Here is a 22153-nt window from a genome sequence, read left to right on the forward strand (position 1 = left end):
TGCGGTCCCCGGCTCACTGAGGCAGCCTGCGGGCTGCCCACCATGCGGGACGGAGGGGCTCCTGGGTTTGCTCAAAGTTTGCAAAAAGATGAGTTGGTGATGGGGCCAGCAAGCGTGGTGCTGGGGGCTGGGCCCAGGGCCCAGGTGGGGCCGATGAGACAGGATGGTGTGGATGCGGTCATGGGTAGGGGGGCAGACACAGAGCTCGGGGAGAGGACAGACAGACACGCGGGAAAACTCCAGTCCACAGAGGGGGCCTTTTCAGACGGCTCTCTGCTGCTGACCAGAGCCTGGCTGCTGCCGATCGCACCTAGCTAGCTCCTCAAGGCTCCCCAGCCCACTGAGATCCCATCTGTCGCCTCCCCTCCCCCACTGCCATCCGCCTCACCACCCGCATCACGCTGCTGTCCACACATACCCTATGTCATCGCTCGTCCTGCCCCCACTGTTTGGATTCAACCTGGTTCCTCGGCATGCCTTACCCCCCGTACACACCAGGCCTGGCCACACAGCCTCCTCTGTCCCCAGATTCACCTTGGTCACTCTCTGCCCCAACCCCCATACAGACTAGGGCTGGCCATGCAGTCTCTTCTAACCCCATAGGCTCACCCAGTTCACTCTGCATACCCACCCCCCATCCAGACTACTCCTGGCCACACGGCCTCCTCTGTCCCCACAGGCTTGCCCAGGCCACTCCGTATGCCCACAGGCCCACATGCAGACCAGGCCTGGCCACACGGCCTCCTCTGTCCCCAGATTCACCTGGGTCACTCTCTGCCCCAACCCCCATACAGACTAGGGCTGGCCATGCAGTCTCTTCTGTATCCATAGGCTCACCCAGGTCACTCCACATACCCACCCCCCATCCAGACTACTCCTGGCCACATGGCCTCCTCTGTCCCCACAGGCTTGCCCAGGCCACTCCGTATGCCCACAGGCCCACATGCAGACCAAGCCTGGCCACACAGCCTCCTCTGTCCCCAGATTCACCTGGGTCACTCTCTGCCCCAACCCCCATACAGACTAGGGCTGGCCATGCAGTCTCTTCTATCCCCATAGGCTCACCCAGTTCACTCCACATACCCACCCCCCATCCAGACTACTCCTGGCCACATGGCCTCCTCTGTCCCCACAGGCTTGCCCAGGCCACTCCGTATGCCCACAGGCCCACATGCAGACCAGGCCTGGCCACACGGCCTCCTCTGTCCCCACACAGACCCAGGTCAACCGCCCTATCTGCTCCACCCCCCCACGCAGACTTAGGCTAGTCCCTCAGTCGGCCCTGACCCCACTCGGATCACACCGGCGTCTGCCGCCCCCTCCGCCCGCAGCGGGCCTGGTCAGCTGGCACAGGCACAGGAGGGATGTATGCATGAGCGGTGAGAGCGGGCCGTGACGTGGGAGGGCCTCCCTTCCTCCGCTCCTCACAGCAGCGTCCCGGCAAAGCAGAGCAAATGGACGTGTAAAGACAACAGTGGCGGATGGACTCGGGCAGGGAAAGAGGAATCTTGGCCTCTGTGACAGCCTAGAAGGAGCCTGGGGGGAGGTTTGAGGACACACGTGGTGGGGGGCAAGGCCTGGCCAGAGCAAGGAGCACTCCCTCTCCCAAGTCCAGGGGCAGAGCCGTGGAAGCCTCTGGAGCTGGCACAGGTAGCCCTGTCTGGCCTCGACTCCCGCCCATCACTCTTGGGGACTGAGCCTGCCCCCTGCTCTCTGCCCTCAAAGCAGAATCTTCCAGGCCAGGGTAGAGCAACTCAGTCCCCACGGTGGGCACCGGGGCCTCCTCAAAGCTTTCATCTGGGGTGAGAGCCTCCTGGGAAGGCGACACCAATGTGGGTGTGAACACGAGGGGAGGCTCTCTGAAAGGCTAAAGAGCGGACCCTCCTCCATGACCTTGTTCACATCATGTAACTACACGCACAAGTGATCCTCCTCCACGTGCACACACTCAGCGTGCCCGTGGGTGGGATCACGGCCGTGTACACATCATGTCACTACAAAGAGGCAGTCAGTCAAAAGAGAAATGGACCAATCAGGTTTATTCGTAAAGCAAATCCAAAAAAAAAGAAAAAAAAAAAAAAGGAAAAGAAAAAGAAAAAGAAAAAAAAATCCCATCATAATTTTGGAACTTAAAAAAAAAAAGGTCTGTCGTACAAGATGGCAAAGCATTTCACGTACAGTGCGTTTCTTGACAAATCCCAGGGGCTTCGCTCCCCGATTTATTCTGAACCAGAAAGGCCAGTTACCAAGGTAACTCTGACATCACGTGACTGGGGCCTCTCTGGGGTCTGGGAGCTGCCTGGCGCTTGGGGCGTGTCTGTGGGCACACACGTGTGCGCACGGACACGCCCCGGCCTGCCTCCCACTCTGGCTGGCCCCTGTGTCCCCTCCCGGGGCAGGGTGGGCGCAGGACAGAAGGGAAGGGGCACCAGGGAGGGGAGAGTGGGTGAGGCGCGGGCGTGCTGCCTCCCTGTAGGCCACCATCTGTCTGTCTGTCCGGGAGGTACCTCTAGCGGGTAGCCCGGCCGGGGTGGGTCAGAGGTGGGTGGCGACCCGGCCTCCGGCTCTGAGCCCCCGCCCCTCTGCGCGTGCCCCCCGGAGAGTCCGGCTCCCTCGGCCTTCCAGGGCCCCAAGTTGGGCTGGTCTGCCTGCGGGGGCCGGGGGCAGGGGCAGCCGTCAGGCCTCCCGGGTGCGTGTGAGCTGGGCACCCGCGTCTCTCTGGAAAGCCTCCAGGACCCCCCTGGGGCCTGCTGCTTCTCTCAATGGTGGTGGCCTTCGCGGGAAGCTAGGGCTGGGTGCTGGTCTGGGTCCCGCTCTGCGAAGGAGCCAGCCTCCCCGGGCAGCGGGTTTATCTGCGGGTTGGGTTCGTCTGGGTTCTCCCTCCCCAACTCCAGAGGGGCGGCTGGAAAGGGGAGAAACCAACGAGGGCCCGACTCTCTGAACCTGGGGAACCCGTGAAAGAGGCCGGAGGTGCCAGCGCACCCAAGCCTCCCCCCCGCCCGCCCCGCCCTGTCCTTCGGAGGAGAAGGCCCCCGGGAGCCCTGGTTCCCACCGGCTCCCCCGAAGGCCGGGAGCCCTGCCCGCCCTGGCCCGGGCCCTCGGCCCCCCAGCCCCGCCGGCCTGCAATGATGAAATGACAGCATGGGCAGCGTCTCACGGAGATGGTTTCCAGGCTTTGAAATGGGCTGAGAGAGATGAGCATCTGCAAGAGGGTCATTTTTTTTTAAACTTTGGAGCAAGGAGAACCCGGTGTGTGGGCCCTCGGCCAGCACGGCTGGCGTCTCTGCCCTGCTCTCCGGGCACCGCCGAGGTACTTACTGTTCACACCAGCAGCGGGCGCCGGGGGGGGGGGGGGGGGGACACACGCCAGGCTGGGGCAGGGTGGGGGGTGCTGGGCATTGCCTTAGGTTTAGCCCCCAGGGGTCTGCCCAGCTGGGGGCCCAGGGAAAAAGTCCCAGGCTAACTGGGGACAGTCTGTGAGAGACACGAGCAGAGTATAATCACGAGAACTGGCACAAGTCATGCAACAAAACGAGGAGAGAGAGAGAAAGAGAGAGAGAGAGAGAGAGAGAAACATGATTAGTGGAGAGAGAGAGAAAGAGAGAAAATGTGAACAACACAGAAAAGAACACCCATGCCTGGCCCCCAGAGTGGGCTCATTTCTCTGCTATTTCCCCCTTGGCCCGCCTGGGGGCCACGAGGACCCCACTCCGAACCCCAGCTGCCCACCCTGGCCCTCGAACCGAGCAAAAACTCGGTCGGCCCCATGTGCAGGGCCCCTGCCCGCACCTTGTCTGGTCACCCCTCCCGGATCCTGTCACCCTCCCGCCCCATGGACTACCGCCACTCCCAGCACCCCCTGCAGCCCAGCGGGGGACAGTGCAAGGCCAGGGCTGGAGGCCCTGCCGACGCAGCTGCCCAGGGGAGAATCCCCCTTCCAAGAGGACCAGAGGCTGCAGTGGTAGCTCCTGGGGAGCCCAGGTGGGAGTTTCTCTGGGGCTTCATGCTGTCCTACCTGCCAGTGGGCAAAAAGTAGGTGTGGCCACCAACCCACCCCCGTGCCAGCACCCCGCTCACCTACAGTGGGAGCCCCATATGCAGCGCCACAGAGGACCAACCCATGTCACAGGAGCGGAGATGGACAAGACACACACGTGAATGGACATGGCAGGACAGAGGGAGCGCTCCGAGCTGTCCAGGGCAGGTGGTCTAGGAGCCCGACTACAGAGGGGTAGGAGACCCTTCCAGGGAGATGAGCAGCTTCTCCTAAGCCATCGGCCCCAGGCAGTCCCTATGTGGGGAGCCCTCCTGGCATCCCCCCATGAGGCTCTATGACCCCCCACAGGACAAATCCCCAAAACCCTGAGGCCATGCCAGCCATGGTACAGAGGAAGAGACCAGATCGTCCCTCACAGACACACAGACCTGAAGCTTCAGGACAGACCAAGAGGTGGAGGTGAGGGAAGGTGCTGTTGATGTGCCCGGGAGGCCTTGCTTGAGTCCTAGGAGTCTGGCCCTTGGTGGGGGGGTGAGGGGTAGGGGGTGTTCCAGAGCCCAGCAGGCTGCATGTGGCCTTAAACCAGATTCTAAATGTGGAATTAGGAAACCCAGATTTCACCAAGGCCACCTGACTGTCCTTGGGGGGGTGGAGCGAGGCTGGAAAGGCCTTGTGGGGTCGTGTCTTACCTCTCTCAATTCTTGTAGGGTCAGGTCTCCACCCACATTTGCCTTCCTCACCTCTGGCCTCCCCACCCCACTCACTCATAGACACCCCCACTCCCATCTAGGTATGTAGCTGCAAGCAGAGGAGGGAACAAATGGGAAGGGACTCAGTGATGCAGAGATGGAGGTCCCTTTAGGACCACGCACCTTGGTGATAGATCATCTGGGTTTCACATACCAGCTTTTGGAAGCAGGAGTGTTTGGGTTAGGGATGAGGCTCAGAGGGGTCTGGGAGCCAAGGTCTGGACAGCACGACAGCACCTCCAGGGCAAGTGAGTATTTGGGGAGGGAGGGAGGGCAGACTGTAGTGGGGGGAGAGAAAGGCAGGAAGGTCTGGGCATCTGGGCTCCTGAGGGCCAGCTTGGGAGGCCCCAAATCCCTCCTCAGCCAGAGACTGCGCGAGCCAGAGCTCTCTGGGTCCCTGAGGTCTGGGGCCAGGGCGGCCAGGGCTGGGGGGCCCAGGGGATCCACCAGGAGTGGAAGGGCTTCACAGGTCTGCTGCAGCATGGGAAGAGGGCTTTGTCTCTGGGACTAGCTGGCGTGCATGTCCGAACACACACGCCTGCACTTGGCACACATGTGCGTGCATGTGTGCGTGTTTGAGCTTGCGTGTGCGTGTGCATGCCCTCAGCACATGGAGAATACTGGCATTTTCTAGGAGTACAGAGGAGTCTGTGCCTGACTGGAGTGAACTGGGGATCCTTGGTAGGCTGGCCTGGGCACCCAAGCTTGGGGCACTGACAGATCGAGTGTTGCAGGGCATGTGACAGGAGGGCCAAGTAGTGTCACGGTGATGTCACCCAACTCTGAGCTCTTCCTGCTGGGGCCTGGAGTGGAAGTGGGGGCTGAGCCAGCCCAGACCCTCCCCAGAGCCCCAGGAACTCCTCTTGCCGTCATGGTGGCTCCTGAGGTCACACGTCCACCTAATCCAAAGCAGAGAGGTGGGGTAGGAGCTCTCCACTAGCCCGTGCCTCACCTGCTGAAGGGAGCCATGCCTCAGCCCGGGGGCCCAGCCCTACCTCAGGCCCCCTGTTTTAGCCTCGGAGACCCTCGCCCACCCCCTGGTCCAGCCCAGTACCCTGACCACATTCCTCTTGAGTGCCTACAGGAATCCAGGAAGTGGGGAGGGGCATGGGACCAGATGAACAGGCAGGAGAGCCCCCACGGGCAGAGAGGTGGGTCTTGGGGGTACTGCGCTGGGCAGCACAGGTGTGGAATGAAGCCAGATCGGGGGCAGGACAGGGTGGTGGGCGCATTAGCAGGGAAGAATCAATCATCCGCTGGGTGAGGCCACCCAAACCGGGGGAAACTTGCTCATCCAGGGCTGAGCTAGCCTCCTGCCAGACCTGGGCACGGGGACATCCTTCATAGACTAAATGCTACCTACCACTCACTCAGCCTCCCTCACCCCGGCACTTCTTAGCTCAGTGTTGTCATTCTTCTCTGGGTCATTCACTTCCTTGAAATCCCTGTGTCCACAGAATAAGTCGATGGTATTCCATGGGTAGAGGTAGACTATGGGCTTTATATCTTCGGACCAGAGCCCCGTGATCAACTTTATGTGCTATGTGCAGGTTCTCATAAAACTGAGATAGTCCCATAACAAACCACTAGCCATGGAATATGAGAATATATCCCACGGTGACTAGTATTGTTTCGTGGCCCCCCTCCCCCCTGGCCCCCCACTGAATTCATGGGAATGTGGCTGTACACTGGTCTGGATGTCACGTATTGCTGCTGCAGTACCTACTGCCGGAAATGGGGAGAACCCTCGGTGGGAGGTGGTTGCTGGTCTGTAGTGCTTTCGTCTAAGCTGCCCGGGGTGGTGGCCCCCCTCTAGTCCTTTGCTCACCAGCCGCTTCCATCAGAAGAAGGCCACCGGAAACTCCCACTCGACCGTCAACCCAAACAGACAACGTGAAAGCTAGAGTCGCTCCAACAGGTTCCTAAAGATAAATGCTAAACTCTAGAGTGGTGGTAGATGAGTTGGTTCGGCATGCTATGGGGTAAGTAAGCTTGTTACGGAGGGCTACAGGCGTCTCCTAGGACGCACCTGGAGCTAGGCAGCCGGAATCAGAGCAGGAGTTCTACTCAGCTATGGAGACAGGCTCTGTTGGGGGTGAGAATCCTTGCTACTGCCTTCGCAGGGACCCTCCTGCCAGATCCCGTGCACCAACTGTGCTGCCCGCACAGCCTGAAGGGAGCCGAGTAAAGACCACATCAGAAGCTGTCTGGCATTTCCGAATCACACCCACCCCTGCCCTGCCCCGACACTGGGACAGTGGCCTGAGTCAGAGACTCACGCTTGCCTCCTGCCCACCGAGCAGCAGCCCCCTGGGCTCCTGCTAAGAGAGTCCTCAGCAACCTCGCGGGCCATGTCGTCTCTTCAGAACCTCACGAGACCAGCGCGCCAACCTCCTTACCCAGGGCCACCAGTGAGGTTCCTCCAGCAGGCTCTCGCCTTGTGAATTTGGCTGCCCAGCATCTCCCTGGGCCCCCAGGCTCCACACCTCGAGACTGAGTACGGGGTCCGGGGTTGCCCACGGAACTAAGGAAGCAGTCTGACTGAATCAGGAATCATCGCTACAGGGGGCGGAGGTGAAAGGTCAGATCGACATGCCTCTAAGAGGTTTCCTACCTGCTCTGTTAATTTCTAAAATTTCTTCCTGGGCCAGCGGGCATGTGTCACTCTGAGTACTGTGGTGTGGAGAGTTTACGACAGATTTACAATAATTGGGAGATCCCAGCTGCGGTGGCCGTGGAATATGCTTCTTTTTTTTCTTTGGTAGTTTCTGCTTAGCCATGGCTAAGGAGTAATACATCCCAAAATTGTTCACGATGACGGGCACAGGCATGGCGATGGTCAGCACGCCCGCCAGCGCACACAGTGCTCCCACCAGCATGCCGGACCACGTCTGCGGGTACATGTCTCCGTAGCCCAGCGTCGTCATGGTGACCACGGCCCACCAGAAGCCAATGGGGATGTTCTTAAAGTGGGTGTGCTCACTGGCGCTGGGGTCATTGGGCTGGGCCCCTATCCTCTCGGCATAGTAGATCATGGTGGCGAAGATCAGGACGCCCAGGGCCAGGAAGATGATAAGCAGCAAGAACTCATTGGTGCTGGCACGGAGAGTGTGGCCCAGAACCCGCAGGCCCACGAAGTGGCGGGTCAGCTTGAAGATGCGCAGGATGCGCACAAAGCGGACGACGCGCAGGAAGCCCAGGACGTCCTTGGCAGCCTTAGAGGACAGCCCGCTGAGGCCCACCTCCAGGTAGAAGGGGAGGATGGCCACAAAGTCAATGATGTTGAGCGAGTTCTTGATGAACTCTACCTTGTTGGGGCAGAAGACGACACGCATGAGAAACTCGAAGGTAAACCAGACCACGCAGACGCCCTCGATGTAGGTGAGGAAGGCCTCCGTCTCCGCTTCCCGGTAGTAGCGCACTTGCGTGCCATTCCGAACGTTCTCGATCTCGGTCTTGTTCACAATAGGGTTGAAGCGCTCGTGGGTCTCCAGGCAGAAGGTGGTGATGGAGACCAGGATGAAGAAGAGGGAGGCAAAGGCCACATACTGCAGAGGAGAAACACAGTGTCAGAGGGAGGCCCTCCCACCCAGCGCAAAGAAACCCGGGGTACCTTTGCGTTGGGTCTGGTCAGAGGCCAGGCCAGGGGAAGATGCCTGCTCAGCGTCCCCTCCAGCCTGGGCCAAACGGACAGGCCACCTTTCCGTCCTCAGAGCACCGACTAAGAGGCTCAGGGAGGTGAGAAGTTGTGGCAGAGATTGCTTTATTTTCACAAATGCCTCTCCTTTCCTACTGATCGTGCCGCCCGACTCCATTTGCAGGCTTCCTTGGGGTTAGCTGGGGTCCCGTGACTGAGTTCACGGCCAGTGGACAGGGCATGACAGGGGTGTGCGCTGGTGACAGGCCTGGCTCTTAGAACCGCTCTACTCGTCTTCCAGGCCCTTTCCTCCCCCAGCTGCCAGTTACATGCTGACGCCCTAGGGCCCAGGGCGTCCACCAGGACACAGCCTCGGTCCCTGAAAAGGAAGATATCCACTAAATACCTGAGTGGAAAACCAACTACTACTGTGTTAAGCCGCTGTGGTTTGGTGGGTGTGTGGGGGGAGGATTTCACAAAGCACGTAGCCCACCCTGATCATAAAACTGCGCTAGCCTGTTGGGGCTGAAGGTGGCAAAGGAATGAGAAGGGGCAGTGATGGTGGAATCTGGCCCCTCCCAGGCCACATGGCCCAGGCCTCCTCCTTCCTACCGCAGTCCATTAGCCTTCTTTTTCAGGAATGTATACCTCATTGATGGGGGCTCTTTCGGGTGCTCTTGAATCTAGAACTGCAAAAGATAGATATCTGCCCCACGGCCTTAGACGGCTTTTACACTCCATCTCTCCGTCCTCCTAGGAACTTCCACCGCCAGCTTGGACGTGAGTTCCCCGTGCCTGGAAGTGCTGAGATAGAGGCTACATGGTCATTCGGCAGCAAAACTGTGCTGCAGGTTCAAGCAGCAGGAGAGTTGGACCAGGGGTCCTCAAAGGCAGCATACACCACAGGGTCTGCTTCTCTCCTGCTGCCTGCCAGCCCCAGGGTAGGGGAGTGGGTGGGACGGAGGAGGGGGTTGCTGGGCGCTGGGCTTTCCAAACATATATGGGCGCCTCCTCCTTTCAGACCCTACCAGTGAGAAAGAAATGGCTGGGATGACCCAGCCTGTCCAGAACCACCTGCTCTGGCCCTGAGCCCTTGGGGAAAGGTTCAGGAGCTCCTTTGCTTTGGTTTGGTGGCCTCATCTGATGACCCTGGGCTTCTCTGGCCCCCAGCAGACATGGATACCTGAGCAAAGAGAATCCAGTGCTGTCTATCACCTCAGACTGAATTCCAGGCAAGGCCTCTCCTTACAGCCTCCAGCTGGGTCCCCCGGAGCTCTGGAGGAAGCCCCGCCAGTTGGTTCTCCTCCAGGAGTCCAGCTGGTCATCCCCGCCTGCATGTTCCCACAGTTCCCTTCCCCTCTGGGGCCCTTTCTCCCAGCCTGCACAAGACAATGTCCGGAGCAAGGACACCTTCTGGAAGCAGCCCCGGGCTACAGTCTGGAGTGGGTGGCACCTGTGTTCTCCAGAGTTGCCCTCACAGATCTTCAAGAAGTGCCAAGGCCCCGCCCTGTGTCCACGACAAGAGGCAGCCACGCTGCTTCTAGCAACTCTGTAGTCTGCACGGATGCACCTCCCCACCTTGTGGTCATAGTAGGTGGCGGGGGTGGGGATGCAGCACGGGAAGTCCAGGAACAGCCCTGTCTGGGTTGACCACAGCCACGGGACCTGGCACCTAACCTGGCATGGATCTAGAAACCAAGAACTATGTGGACCTTTCAAGGAACACTCCGGGTTGGAGGAAGGGGCGAAGGAAGGGGCAAAGGAAGGGGAAGGGACAAAGACTGCATTTCAGAATGTCAGAGTAAGAGAAGTCTATAGACATTCTCTGGTCCAAGATGGGAAGCCTCAGGCCCCCAAACTGGAAGCCGTTTCCCTGAGCCATGCATCATGGTATGCTCTGAGTCCTGCTGGTTTTAGAGCATTGCACAATTTTTAAAAATGTTATCCTAGACTACTATCAAGTATGATCCTTGTGCGTCCTTCCTTCCATCCACTGATGGATCTCTCCTGTCACTCATCTATCCATCCTCCTTTCTCTCCTCCCTCCCTCCTTTCCTTCCCTTCCTTCCTTCCACCTGCCTGCTCATCCAGCCATCCAGCCATCCAGACACCCATCCAATCATCCAGCCATCCAGCCCCCCTCCAGCCATCCAGCCATCCAGCCCCCCTCCAACCATCCAGCCCTCCAGCCATCCATCCTTCCATCCACCCTTTCTTCCCTCCACTCTTTACCAGGTGCTAGGTTATGGCCAGCAGAGTGGAATAAAGCCTCAGCCTTGGGGAGCTCCCTGCCCAGCTGAGGGTAAAGGACACACATGAAGACAAGTACAATGCAATGAACTGAAAAGATAAGCTCCCTGTCTTGAAGTAGGTGGGGTTTGGACAAGCTCGGGCAGGGTAGGGACTGAGCCAGGGCTTCCCACTCCAGAAACAGCTCTCTAAGGGTCCAGAGAGTGCACAGCTGGGTCACCATGGAAGTGGACCAGGAAAGCAAAGTGGAAGCAACTCCAAGAGGCCACTACCTCTGACCACAGTTCATCTAGCTCCAGAGCTCCTTTCATCACCAGAGTTGCCGAAGCCCCTGGAGCTAAAGACACATTCCCAAATGTTGGGTATTTGCCTGCAGATTTCCTCTGGGGGGCCCCCCGTCTTAGAGTCTGACATTCACCAGATCCCAAAGGGCAGGTCATGCCCCTGCCCTGGACTTTGTGAGAGAGGAGAAGAACATGTACCCCATGCGTGTCCGAGAAACGCTGAGAGGCAGGGGCCACTGCATCGCTGGGCCCCCCCATTCCTGGCCAGGGGCAGAAGCATGAGGCACCTCCCCTCCTCACTGCCCCACCAGCCATGGTATCCCTTTCCTAAGGCCTCTCCCATCTATCCTCTTCTGTCCCCTCTGCTTACATGTGACCCCGTCTCAATAGCACCACTGCCATCAAAGCTAAGCAGGTTTAGGCTCAGCGTCTCAGCGGCCATCCCACAGCTACCAGAGGGAGCTGGTACTCGGTGGCACCTCTGAGCATGCTGCGCACAGAGAAAAGCCCTGACACAGGAGACTCTCTGCACCTGGCCTCACTGACCTCCCAGGGCTCTCTCCCTACACACACCCAACGTTCTTGCCACCCACAACCCTCTGCTACTTCTGACCTCCTTCTCCGTGTCTCCCCCACCTCCACGTCTTTGTACCTCTGGAAAAATCCATTCATCCTTGAGTGCCCCACTAAGTAGCTCTACTCCTGGGGCCCCTTCTCCAGGTGAGTCTCCTCTTGGAGCTGAGGCCCTAACGAGGCAGCAAATGAAGGGATCCTCCCCAAGGAGTCTCTAAATTCACCTCCAGGGAGGCAGCACACCTGTCTCCAACCCTGGCTCATTAGTGCGTGGAGAGGCTCACAGAAACAGCCCCGACACGGCACTCACGTCCCAGGTGCCCCCACAGGCCCACAGAGCTCTCATCCCGCTTGACCCTCTCACAGGAATAGTCCCGATGGGAAAACTGAGGCCCTGGAAAAGGGAGGGGCTGATAAAATTAGGGTAGAAAAAAATATTACTTCTCAGCAATCAATGGACATCCTGTGTGGATGCCTACTGCTCCGGCCCCGGCACCCAGGGAAATGGTGGGGTTGGGGTGGTGGCAGCCCAGCCCAGAGCCAGGTGCCAGGACTCCTTTCCCAGGAGGAAGCAAGGGAGGTAGGAACCAGGCCTGCTGCCCTGCCCAGGCTTCCTGGGCACCTGCCTTCATGGCCCCTGCTGCAGGCAGGCACAGGTAGGGCCCTGGCAACACCCAGGCCCAAGTGGGCCCTTGGGAGGGCTGAGGAGGGCTGAGGAGGGCTGCAGAGGCAGGTGCCCCTGGGGTGCTCAGACTGCCACACTCTCCTATGCCCAGGGACCAGCAGGCCAGCCAGAGCACGCACCCAAAGCAAGAGCTCACATCCAGCCGAACCCCAGCTCCCTCCCGTCCACCATCACAGAAGCTGACACAGGAATGACAGAGGAGGAAGCTACCAGAGCTAAGGTCCCACTCTGGGCCTTCAGTCCTCTCACTGACCTAGTGAGACAGGTGGTCCTACCCCGTTGTGCCAAAAAGGACACCCAGGGACAGGGAGGTCAGGGACTGCACCAAGGCTTCAGAGCTCATGAGGACGTTGCGGCTGGGACTCCAAGTGCATCTAGCTCAGAACCTAAACTCCTTCTGCCTGCAGACTTGCCAAAGACACTGGGTAGCTGGCCCCGACTGTCTGGATGCCTCTGTCTCAGAGCTTGGCACCCACAGCTCAGACTCCCTGAGGCCAGGGTATGCCCACCCCGCTCCTGGGAGGGAGAGAACTGGGGTGCCTGACCCCACAGGCTTGAGCCCAGCCCCGCCTGAACTGTTCCTGGGCTGCAGCCTGGACTGGAGGGGCTGCAGCCCACGTGAGCTGCCGCCTGCCGATGCCCGGCTCCCAGGAGACCACAGACCCACGACTACCCGGGTACACACCTCAGCCCTTACTTCACACGCACGCTGTCCGTGTAGCCACACAGACCACAGCCCGGTGTCCCGACCACCGTGCACAGATGACACAGGGCCCGTGGCCCCCGGTGCACACCCCACAGCCCCACGGCCCTCGGGCACCCACACTCGGAGCCCGCAGGTGATGCGGCGGCCGTCACAACACAGCACGCTCACTACCCGCACCACGGAACCCAGGCCCTGGCGCCCAGCTGGCCCCTCTTCTGCCCATCTCCCCCCCCAAGGTGGGGCTGACTCAGCGTCTGTCTCTCCCACAGGACAGCAGCTCCAGCCCCTCGCCTCCGCCTCTTCAGCCTTCCCCGAGCCCCTCAGCTGCCACCCGTGCCAGCACCTGGACCTCCAGCCCCTCCACCTGCCCCTCAGCCACCCGCTTCCTGACTTCAGGCCCCCACCCCGGCCCTGCCCCACTGGGCCTTGTCTCCTTCCCCAGCCCACCCGCAGCAGCCTCGCCCCCCACACCCAGGATCTAGGCCGCAGGAAGGCCAGTGTAAGGCCTGGGCTGTCTCCTGGGCCGCTGGTTTGCTTGTTGAGGGGAAAAGGGGGCACAAAGGGAATTTTGCTTGGTGGCCCAGGGACAGCTGTCACCTAGCCTGGTCACCTCAGAGGCCACCCAGGGAAATTTCGAGACAACACAGGCAAGATCGCCTGATAATGCAGCATAAACCCAAGCTGGTAGTCCTGGCTCCCCCCGCCCCCCCCCTGCCCAGAACCAAATCACAAACTGTGAAAGACCCACCAATTGTGTTCTAGAAAGTGGTAGTCATGGCAACAGAACGAGGCATCCCATTTCTATGGTAACCAGGGTGGTGAGGCTGTTGGCTGTAAAGTCAGACAAACCTACTAAAGATCTGTTGACTTAAGAAGATGTTTTATAAATCACCAAGTTATTTTTATTGTAACCCCACCCCTGAAACCATAAATCAGAAGAGCAATTTACTATCTATTAAAATGACCAATATGCGCTATGACTTTCACTTATAAATTATGTATGCCACAGTCATCTGTCGAAAATCGTGCTCGCCTTTCAGAATTGTTCAGGGGTTCGCGGCGGGGGATCCGCGTTCTTGCAGGCAGTCTGGCGTTCCAGGAAGCAGGCGATGGTTGTAACGTGGGGCGGGGACCTCCATTCTGGCCTGGCGCTCTCGCGCTGTGTGACCTTGGCAGGTCACCTGCTCTGGGCCTCACATTCATCACTGGGACACTGCGGGGTGGACCTGGTCCTTCCCGAGGATTCCAAGACCAGCAGGGCTGCAGGCGGTGGGGCTGATCACAGGAGCCCTGGCTGCTGTCCAGGCCCCAAGCCCCCGGAGGCTTCAGGTCGGGTTTTTCGCCTAATTAAATCCGCCCAGCGGGGTATACAGCGTTTGAGTTAATCCATGCGGAGTCAGTGATGCAGAGCAGGCGGGATGGCCAATTGGCCTAAATAAATTGTCAGTCGAGTGGAGTTTGGAAACTGAATTACCCTCATCTGGACTTCCCCGGGCTGGGCAGGCCCGCAGGGCGCTGGGCCGGCCGAAGGCTGCAAGGGGGCGACTGGGGAGGGCACTCTTTGGGGTCCAGTCCCTTTGTGACCCATCAGTAAATGGGGGGGCCCTGAGCAGTCCATCCTGGCATCTGGGTCCTCCTCCCTCGGCACCCAGCTCAGGGAGCAGGGGGTGGGAGAGCTCCCCGTGATGCAACATGGAGGGTGTGAGTGGAAGTGTGTGTGTTTGTGCAGGGAACATAACGGGGGCGAGTGGGCACCTGTTTGCGGGAGAATTCTCGGGGAGGGGGAGAGGCTGTGTAAATGCGAGTAGATGTATACACAGTGAAGAAGTGTCACCGGTTTATGTGACCTGATTCCACACGTGTGCGAAAGGCTCGTGTAAATGACCATCGTGTATAGTGTATGTGGTCCGTACAGGTGATAGAAGTGTGTGCACGTGCATAAGTGGGTGTGTGTGCGTCAGGACACACATGAGGTGTGGTGTGTGCTTGTATGTGCATAAGGACACGAATGGGGTGTGATGTGTATGTGTTTGTGGGTAAGGACACGTACGGGACAGTGCGCGACGGGGCATGTATGAGGGAATCAGGGTCTGGCGAGGCGCTCTGGACATGAGACCCAGCCCAGGGCCATGATCCTTTCCCAGTGCAGAGATGGTCATTCACACACTAGCCTGGGGGGTGTGCTCCTTTCTCTGGAACTGTCTCTGACTGAGACAGAGAGGAGAGAAAGCACAAGCATAGGGAAGAGGCCACTGAGCCAGCCCAGGAGGGCCACAGGGGGCCAGGGCTGTGTTCAGATCAGAACCCCCTCATCCTGCTGCACCGACCCTCTCAGCCCTAACCCAGCCTGGCAGTGACCAGGCCTCCAGACTTCCGGAGCCACCCTTCACTGAATTCACTCATGACCCTAGACCTAGGCCATACCTAGAAAGGGCTGCCCCGACAGCTAGGCTGGCAACCTGAGGTGACAGAGGTTCCTGTGGTGCTTTCATTCCAGGATGCACATTTTTTCACATTTTGGAAATGAAAATATGTCATAAAATGTACACATCCTTAAAATAGTATGCGTTAGCACATCCCCAAGTGTGCTATTATTTAACTCATGTCATGTCTTAGATCGAGGGTACCTTGGACGTGTGGAACGTGTTCCCCGGAACACCAGGGAAGAGGAGGCCCTCAAGGGGGCCTGGGCTAAAAGGAAAAGGATCTGCCCAAGGTCACAGAGCTCTCAAGGTAGAGCGGAAATGAGAGTGTCAGTGCTGGGCTGCAGCTTGGAGCCTTCATCATCACGGCCTCCGAGCCTTTGCCTGAAACGCCCTGCCCAGGCCTCTCTGCTCTCCAGCCCTGCCTGCCTCCCAGACCCCAGCTTGAAAAGAGGCAGTGGCCGGAGCAGAAAGCACAGGATCTTGAAGTCAGGATCAACCTGAGTTTGAGGCCTGGCTTAGCTGGTGACCTTGGACAAGACACTGCCCCTTTCTGAGCCTTCATTCTCGGATAGGAGGGGGTAGGAGGACATTCCCTGCTCCCCAAGGAGGGTGTTGTGATGAAGAAATAAAATTATACAGAAAGCAAGAAGGAGGTGTTCAAAGACATCGCTACGGTCCCCACATACATCCTCCACCCCTGGCCCTCGTGGGCCCTCCTGCCCTGGACCCATCACAACCGAGTGCTAAGGATCAGAGCATCTCAGACGTAGAAAAATGAAGAACCTTTCAGTCATGACACAGGAACCACCGAGTTGGGAAACTGAGGCGGACACGCCCCACATCTCAGAACAGCACCACAGGCCTCAGAGAGCCACCCGTGTGGCATGCATGAGGCTGGGTACACGCTCCTATGCAGGCCTGGCTGAGCACCACCGTGACTAGTCCGCCCAACTAGGGCCAGCCCTGGCCCTGTGCTTCCTGAGAGACAGCCCCCAGGAGAAGTTTCTGGATTTAGCACCAAGGGTCTGGGTTTGGTGGCGGCCAAACCCAGACCCTTGGAAGGGCAGATGGGAAGGCAGGAAGTACGAAGCCCTCCCTGGAGGAGTTCGGTGGGGCACGAAGGGGCCAGGAGTGGCCTGAGGCCCGCCTGATGGAGGGGATGGTGGTGGAGCACGCTGTGGGGGAGAGTGACTCAGTGGAGACACGAATGCAGAGTCCTTGGCCCCAGGCCCAGAGACGGGTTCAGTAGTTGTAGGTGGGAACAGAAATCGACTTGTAACTTGTGTCTTCCGTGGCCCTCGTGCCCCCAGCCCCATCCTCGCATCTGGGGTCCGTGAGGCCAGATGAGACCCAAGCGCCAGGCAGCTCGATGCACAATGAAGCCCGTGAGCCCAAGACCACGCCGGACACTGGGAAGCAGGTCACATGGCAGAAAGAGAAGAGCCCTGTGCTTGGCTTCACGGACCTGAGTTCGAGTCCCAGCTCTCCCGCGAGCTCTATGACTGCAGCAGGCAAGTGACCTCTGGGAAAGGCAGTCCCGTCATTTTTAAAGCGAGGGCGATCACAATAATAACAGCACGTCCCGGGCAGATGCTACGGGGGTTCTGGAGGAAAAGCCCAGGTGACTAGGGGTTCCCCAAATCCAAGGCAGACTTCTGGGGTAGGGAGAAACCTCAAGACTGCCAGTTCCCTTGCACGCTGGTATTCCAGGAGTTGGGCCAAGGCTTCCTTCCACAAAAATCTAAACACAGCATTTCCCCCCCGAATTACTGGGGGCTGGTAGTTGCAAAGAACAGCAGCAACAGCTAAAGGGAGAAATGTGTTTAATTTCGGGGATTTTTTTTCCCTAATTTTTTTCTGCTCCTGCTACCACTTGCCTGCTAACAGACCGGGAGCAAATGACAGCCTCATGAGAGCCAAGGGCATGGCCTTGGAGCCCGCTTCCCAGTGCCGCAGACCAAGGCAAAGCCGTGTCCAAGACCCCACACTACGGCCTCCCGCCAGTGAGGGATGTTCCTCGGGGTAATGGTGACTTGGCATGCCCACTTCCACGTGGTTATCCACGTGAGCCCCCGCCGGGGCTGGGAGCCAGTGAGGCTGGGTGGGAAAGGGCACCCAAGGGCACACCATGAGAGGGTGGGAGCCAGAGCTCCTGGCTTTCCGGCCTGACTGGTAATAAGGTGGAGGCCGACGATGGCAGCCTCCAGGTCTTGAGGAGGCCCTGCCTCTTGCGTTCTCCATGCATCGGGTCATTTAAACCTCACGCCAATCTAGAAGTAAGTTCTATCATTATCACTTTTCAGACAAGGAGTCTAAGGTTTGCAGAGTCCTCAGTGGCACCATTAGCCCTACCCGGCTTCGAAGCCCCGCACTGCAGGCCTCCCGGAGGCCCCCCATAAGCAGCCAGGCAGGGTATCCACGGTGCCAGTCGGCCTAGCTGTGCCCTGAGAGCCAGACCTGGCTGCTCCGGCTTGGTTTTGCCCTTAGTCAGTGCCAGGGAGGCACACAGGCCTGCGTGCCGAGGGGAGTGGAGCCGTGCTGTCCCCGAGTGCCCCGAGAGTCCCCCACACCAGGAAGGCTGACTGTCAGGGCCCCAGAAGGTCCCATCGGGAGTTGACACCCCACCTATTCCTGTGACCCTCCAGGGGACCACCCATTAGCATGTTCAACCTGGGGAAACACCAGTAGGCCACATAGGAAATGGTTCTATTTCAGGACTTAGAACTGTGTTTCACCGTGTGTCCCTGCCGCACGTGCCCCTCATAGATTGCTCCTCTTGGCTCCGACTGCCAGGGAGCTCAGCCACATTCGGTGCTCAATTCGGAACCAAATCTTTCACCTGGGTGTGGGGTGTGGCTCTTTCTTCAACTTATGATACCACCCTGTGTTTTCCTTTCTTCTTTATTTCTAAGGATTCTGTTGTAGGTGCGTCTCATGTGCCTCAAACCTTTTGGTGCCACAGACTGGAATAAGAAATATGTGACCAAGACTCCCAGATAAGGAAGGGAGTAGGAAGGCACCCTATATAGGATAGAGAGGCCTCCCGTGGGGGCAGCTCAGTAACCCCTCTGCAATGTCCGCCAGTGATGGGGGCCACTCACTCATCCTGTCTTTGGGCAGCTCTAGAGACATGCATTTATTCTGTGTTTAAGTCAGCCTCCCTGCCTTTCTCTCAGCAATCCCAGTTCTGCCCTCTGCGGTCATCAGGACACACCTGCTCCTCTTCCCAGTGACAGCCTTGCCCGCACTTGCAGATGGGCCTCAAAACCCACCTCTGAGCCATCCCTCCTGGAGGCCGGGCTTTCCCTGGCCCTCACCACATCCCCTCTCCTGGGCCAGCTCCGCTGTTTCAGAGCCTGATTTGGTTAAGTACTCACCGTGTGTGGCTAAATGGATCATACACGCTTTACCCTTTTGGGTTCCCACAACCACCTCAGTGGAGGGCGGGAGTGTTTGGTTTTGTTGAGGCCCACTGTGCTCTGCTATCAAGTAATAACGATCACGGTTACAAACACGATCTCGGTCATCCTTAAAAACTCCTCCTGAGGGAGATGTCATTACCTCCGTTTTGCAGACAAGAAAATTGAGGTTCAGAGTGGTTAAGACATGTCCCCAAAACCCCAAACCCACAGTTTGCAAGGGATAGTCAGAATTTGAAACCAGGTCTTTCTGACCCTAAAACCATCACGCTCCAGGGCTTCCATCTATAAATCACTTTCACATCCAACCCAGTAGCCTCGGAGGAGGACAATAGTCTTCCGTTAGGATGACATTGGGTATTGCTGTCTACACTTTACAACACATCTGCACATTTTGAATCACATATGAATATTACACACACACACACACACACACACATACTCCAATAGCTGGGCCATCAGCAGGACAGTCTTGATTGCCCCCAGGAGACAGATGAGAAAACTGAGTCCCCAGCTCCATGGTATACCCACTAGGAATCTAATGGGAAATTGCCCCCTGGGATCCACCTGTGTTTTTGCATCAACTTAGTGGTCCCGATTCCCAACAGGGTATGCATGTGTGTATCCATACATATGTGTTGGGGGGAGGGGAATAAAAAGATGGCCCCAAGAGGGACAGCTCAGGGAGGGTGGTAGATGCAGTGCAGGTGGGACCACAGGTCACTGCCCACCTGCTCTCTCTCCAATGGAATATGCATGCCTTATCCCAGGTCTGTGCAGGGCACTGAGCACAGAGTGAGCAAAAACAGTCATAACCTCTGGCAGGGGAGGTTGACATTTATCCTATAACCATACAAGCAAATATGTAGCTATCTGAGGTGACAAGGGCTTTGAGGGGGAAGCACAAGGCATTTAATGGGCCTTTAACAATAAGTCTTGGGGTTATAGTGGTTTCCAGGAGGAAGTGACAAGTGTGCAGAGGTTAGAAGGATGGGTAAGAATCGACTAGGGGAATACAGATCGTAAGGAGGAGCATTTTAGGCAGAAAGAACAGGAACATTTCCCAGTCCTCATGTCCCTTGACCATCAGCAGCATCTGAGACAGCTGGTCACCCCCTCCTTTTTGTCACACTCCCAGGTTCCCACAGTCTCTTGATTTGCTTTCTACTTCACTGGCTGCTCCTTCTTGATGTCCTTTGCCAACCTCTTCTCCCTGCCTCGAACTATTGGGGTGCCCCAGAACCTTAGTCTTCTCCATCTGCATTCATCCCCTTAGCGATTCACCTAGTCTCCAGGCTTAAGTACCATGGCCTATTCAAATATCACTGGACACTTCTAAACGTCTACCTGCAGCTCATCCCTCCTCCTGAACTCAGGACTTCAGCGTCCAACTCCTCAGCATCTCCAGGTGGAGGTCTGGTAGCGCCATCTCCAACTCAACGTGCCACCTGAGCTCCTGCGCCGCCCCCACTGCCCACTGCCTCTCCATCGCACGAGACGGCAGCTCCATCCTTCTGGATGCTCTTGCCCCAGACCGTGACACCTCACATTTCATCTGTAGGAAAGCCCGCTGGCTAAGCTTGAAACAAATCCAGAGTGAGCACTTGCCCAGCACCACCCTTCCTACCTCTGTCCCAGCCACGGTCAGTCGTTTCCCCTGGGTTATGGTAAGAGCCCCTTAACTGCTCTCTCAGCTGCCACTATTCCTGGGGCTCGAGAACTATTTTCAACTGAGCAGCGTGATGATCCTTTTAGCATCTAAATCTGCTTGTGTCATTTCTCTGCTCAAAACCCCTGCACAGGCTCCCCGTCTCTCTCAGAGGAGAAGCCAAGGTCCTCATGTTCCATGCAGCCCCTACGTGATATGTCCTGCCCTGCCCCTCCTAGCTCCTCTCCTGCTGCTGTCCCCTTCGCTCGTTTCAGCCACACCCGCCTCCTCAAACATGTTCCTCCAACATGCCAGACATACGCCTGCCTTCGGGCCCCCGCACTGGCTGTTCCCCCCCGTCCAGACGCCCTTCCCCAGGTATCCTCAGAGCTCATTCCCTCGGGATCTCCTGGGGCTTACTCAAAGCCAGCACCCCCGCTGATCTGAGCTTCCTCCCTCTACCTCCCCTCACTGCACAGACCATGCTGGAGCACTAACTTCCCCAACTTTACTGAGGTATAATTTACATCCAGTCACATTCAGCCAGTCCAAGCGTCCAGCCGGATGAGCGTTGGTACTTCACGCTACCTGATTTACTTCCTTCTGGTCTTTATTGTTGGTCTCTCTTCCGCCTTAGAATGCAAGTTCGATGAAGTGGCTGGATCTGGGGATCGGGGTTGGCCCTGCCATCAGGCCCAGCCACATGCCACACACTAGTAGGGAAAGAGGGGCCGCTTTTTCGGGGACCTGGAGCACAGTTTCCCTTCTATGGGGAGGTCATGGATATAGATCCTATATATGCTGGTCTCCATCCTTCTATCTATGCAATGGGCACAGCAAAGTTGGCCCCCTCCACCTCCTTAGGAAGTGACCCCTCCTGTGGTGCCCGCCTCCCCTCATCTGCATGGGCAGTGTGCACAGTCACTGATGCGCCCATGCAGCGTCTGCATCTACCCCAGTGATGTACACAGACACTGATTTCAGAGTCGTGTTTACACCGGCATGGACCACACTTCCAGCAGATCTATGTGTGTGCTGGTAAAAGGATAATCTTTGTCTATGCATCTGTGACTCATCTGGTCACTAATCATCCACCTCCATCCTCAGCAGCTTAATCTCCACAGAGATTATTTATTGTGCTGGCAATGGGCACCGTGATTGAGAACAGATTCAGGTCTACACTGGCAATGGGTATACTCACTGACAGCAGATACGTTCCTATCCTGGCTGCAGGCACAACTATGTCCATCTTTTGACAATAGGCAAAATCAGTAAAGACCCGAGTCCCCACTGGCCTTGAACATGTGTGACTGAAGGAGAGTGGACACGAGGGCAAGAAGGTTCCTGTTCGGGGGGGCTGGTCTGGCTGAAGGCACTCATGGTGGAGCGCAACAGCCTGAGGCCTGCCCAGGGGGCATGACTGGCGAAGGGGTGCGGAATTCAAAACCTGCGTGCCAGCACTGGAGTGTGGCAGTTGGAATCCGGGACGCATGGCAAGGAGATGAGACCTTGTCTATTCCCAGCGCCTTGAGATCACTCAAGGTGAGGAGAGACTCAGGCTGTGTGACTCCCGGTGCCACCCGCCCCCTCCCCACCCCACGCCTAGGGCCAGGCCCAGCCAGCCTGGGCTTAAAAAAAGCACCAGGAAATGTCACTTTCTTTTTGAGGAGGTGCGATGGGAGGAGATGGCCCAGGCAGTTTAGCTGCCGGCCTATTCAAGGGCTGGGAATGGCGACAGCACCCTTAAAGCCTGAAGCTTGCTTCCTACCTCCTTCCCAG

At 57.8% G+C, this 22153-nt stretch overlaps 1 protein-coding gene across 1 annotated transcript in view; it reads right to left on the bottom strand.

Moving 5' to 3' along the window:
* KCNC1 (potassium voltage-gated channel subfamily C member 1) overlaps positions 1–22153 on the bottom strand; it is a 43002-nt gene that overhangs the window by 3810 nt on the left and 17039 nt on the right. Inside the window, exon 2 of the mRNA XM_026008161.2 lies at positions 7361–8294. Within this exon, the coding sequence (XP_025863946.1) occupies positions 7361–8294 (934 nt within the window). The remainder of the gene's footprint in view (positions 1–7360; positions 8295–22153) is intronic.

The sequence above is a fragment of the Vulpes vulpes genome, chromosome 11 (genome assembly GCF_048418805.1).
Source record: "Vulpes vulpes isolate BD-2025 chromosome 11, VulVul3, whole genome shotgun sequence".
NCBI lineage: Eukaryota > Metazoa > Chordata > Mammalia > Carnivora > Canidae > Vulpes > Vulpes vulpes.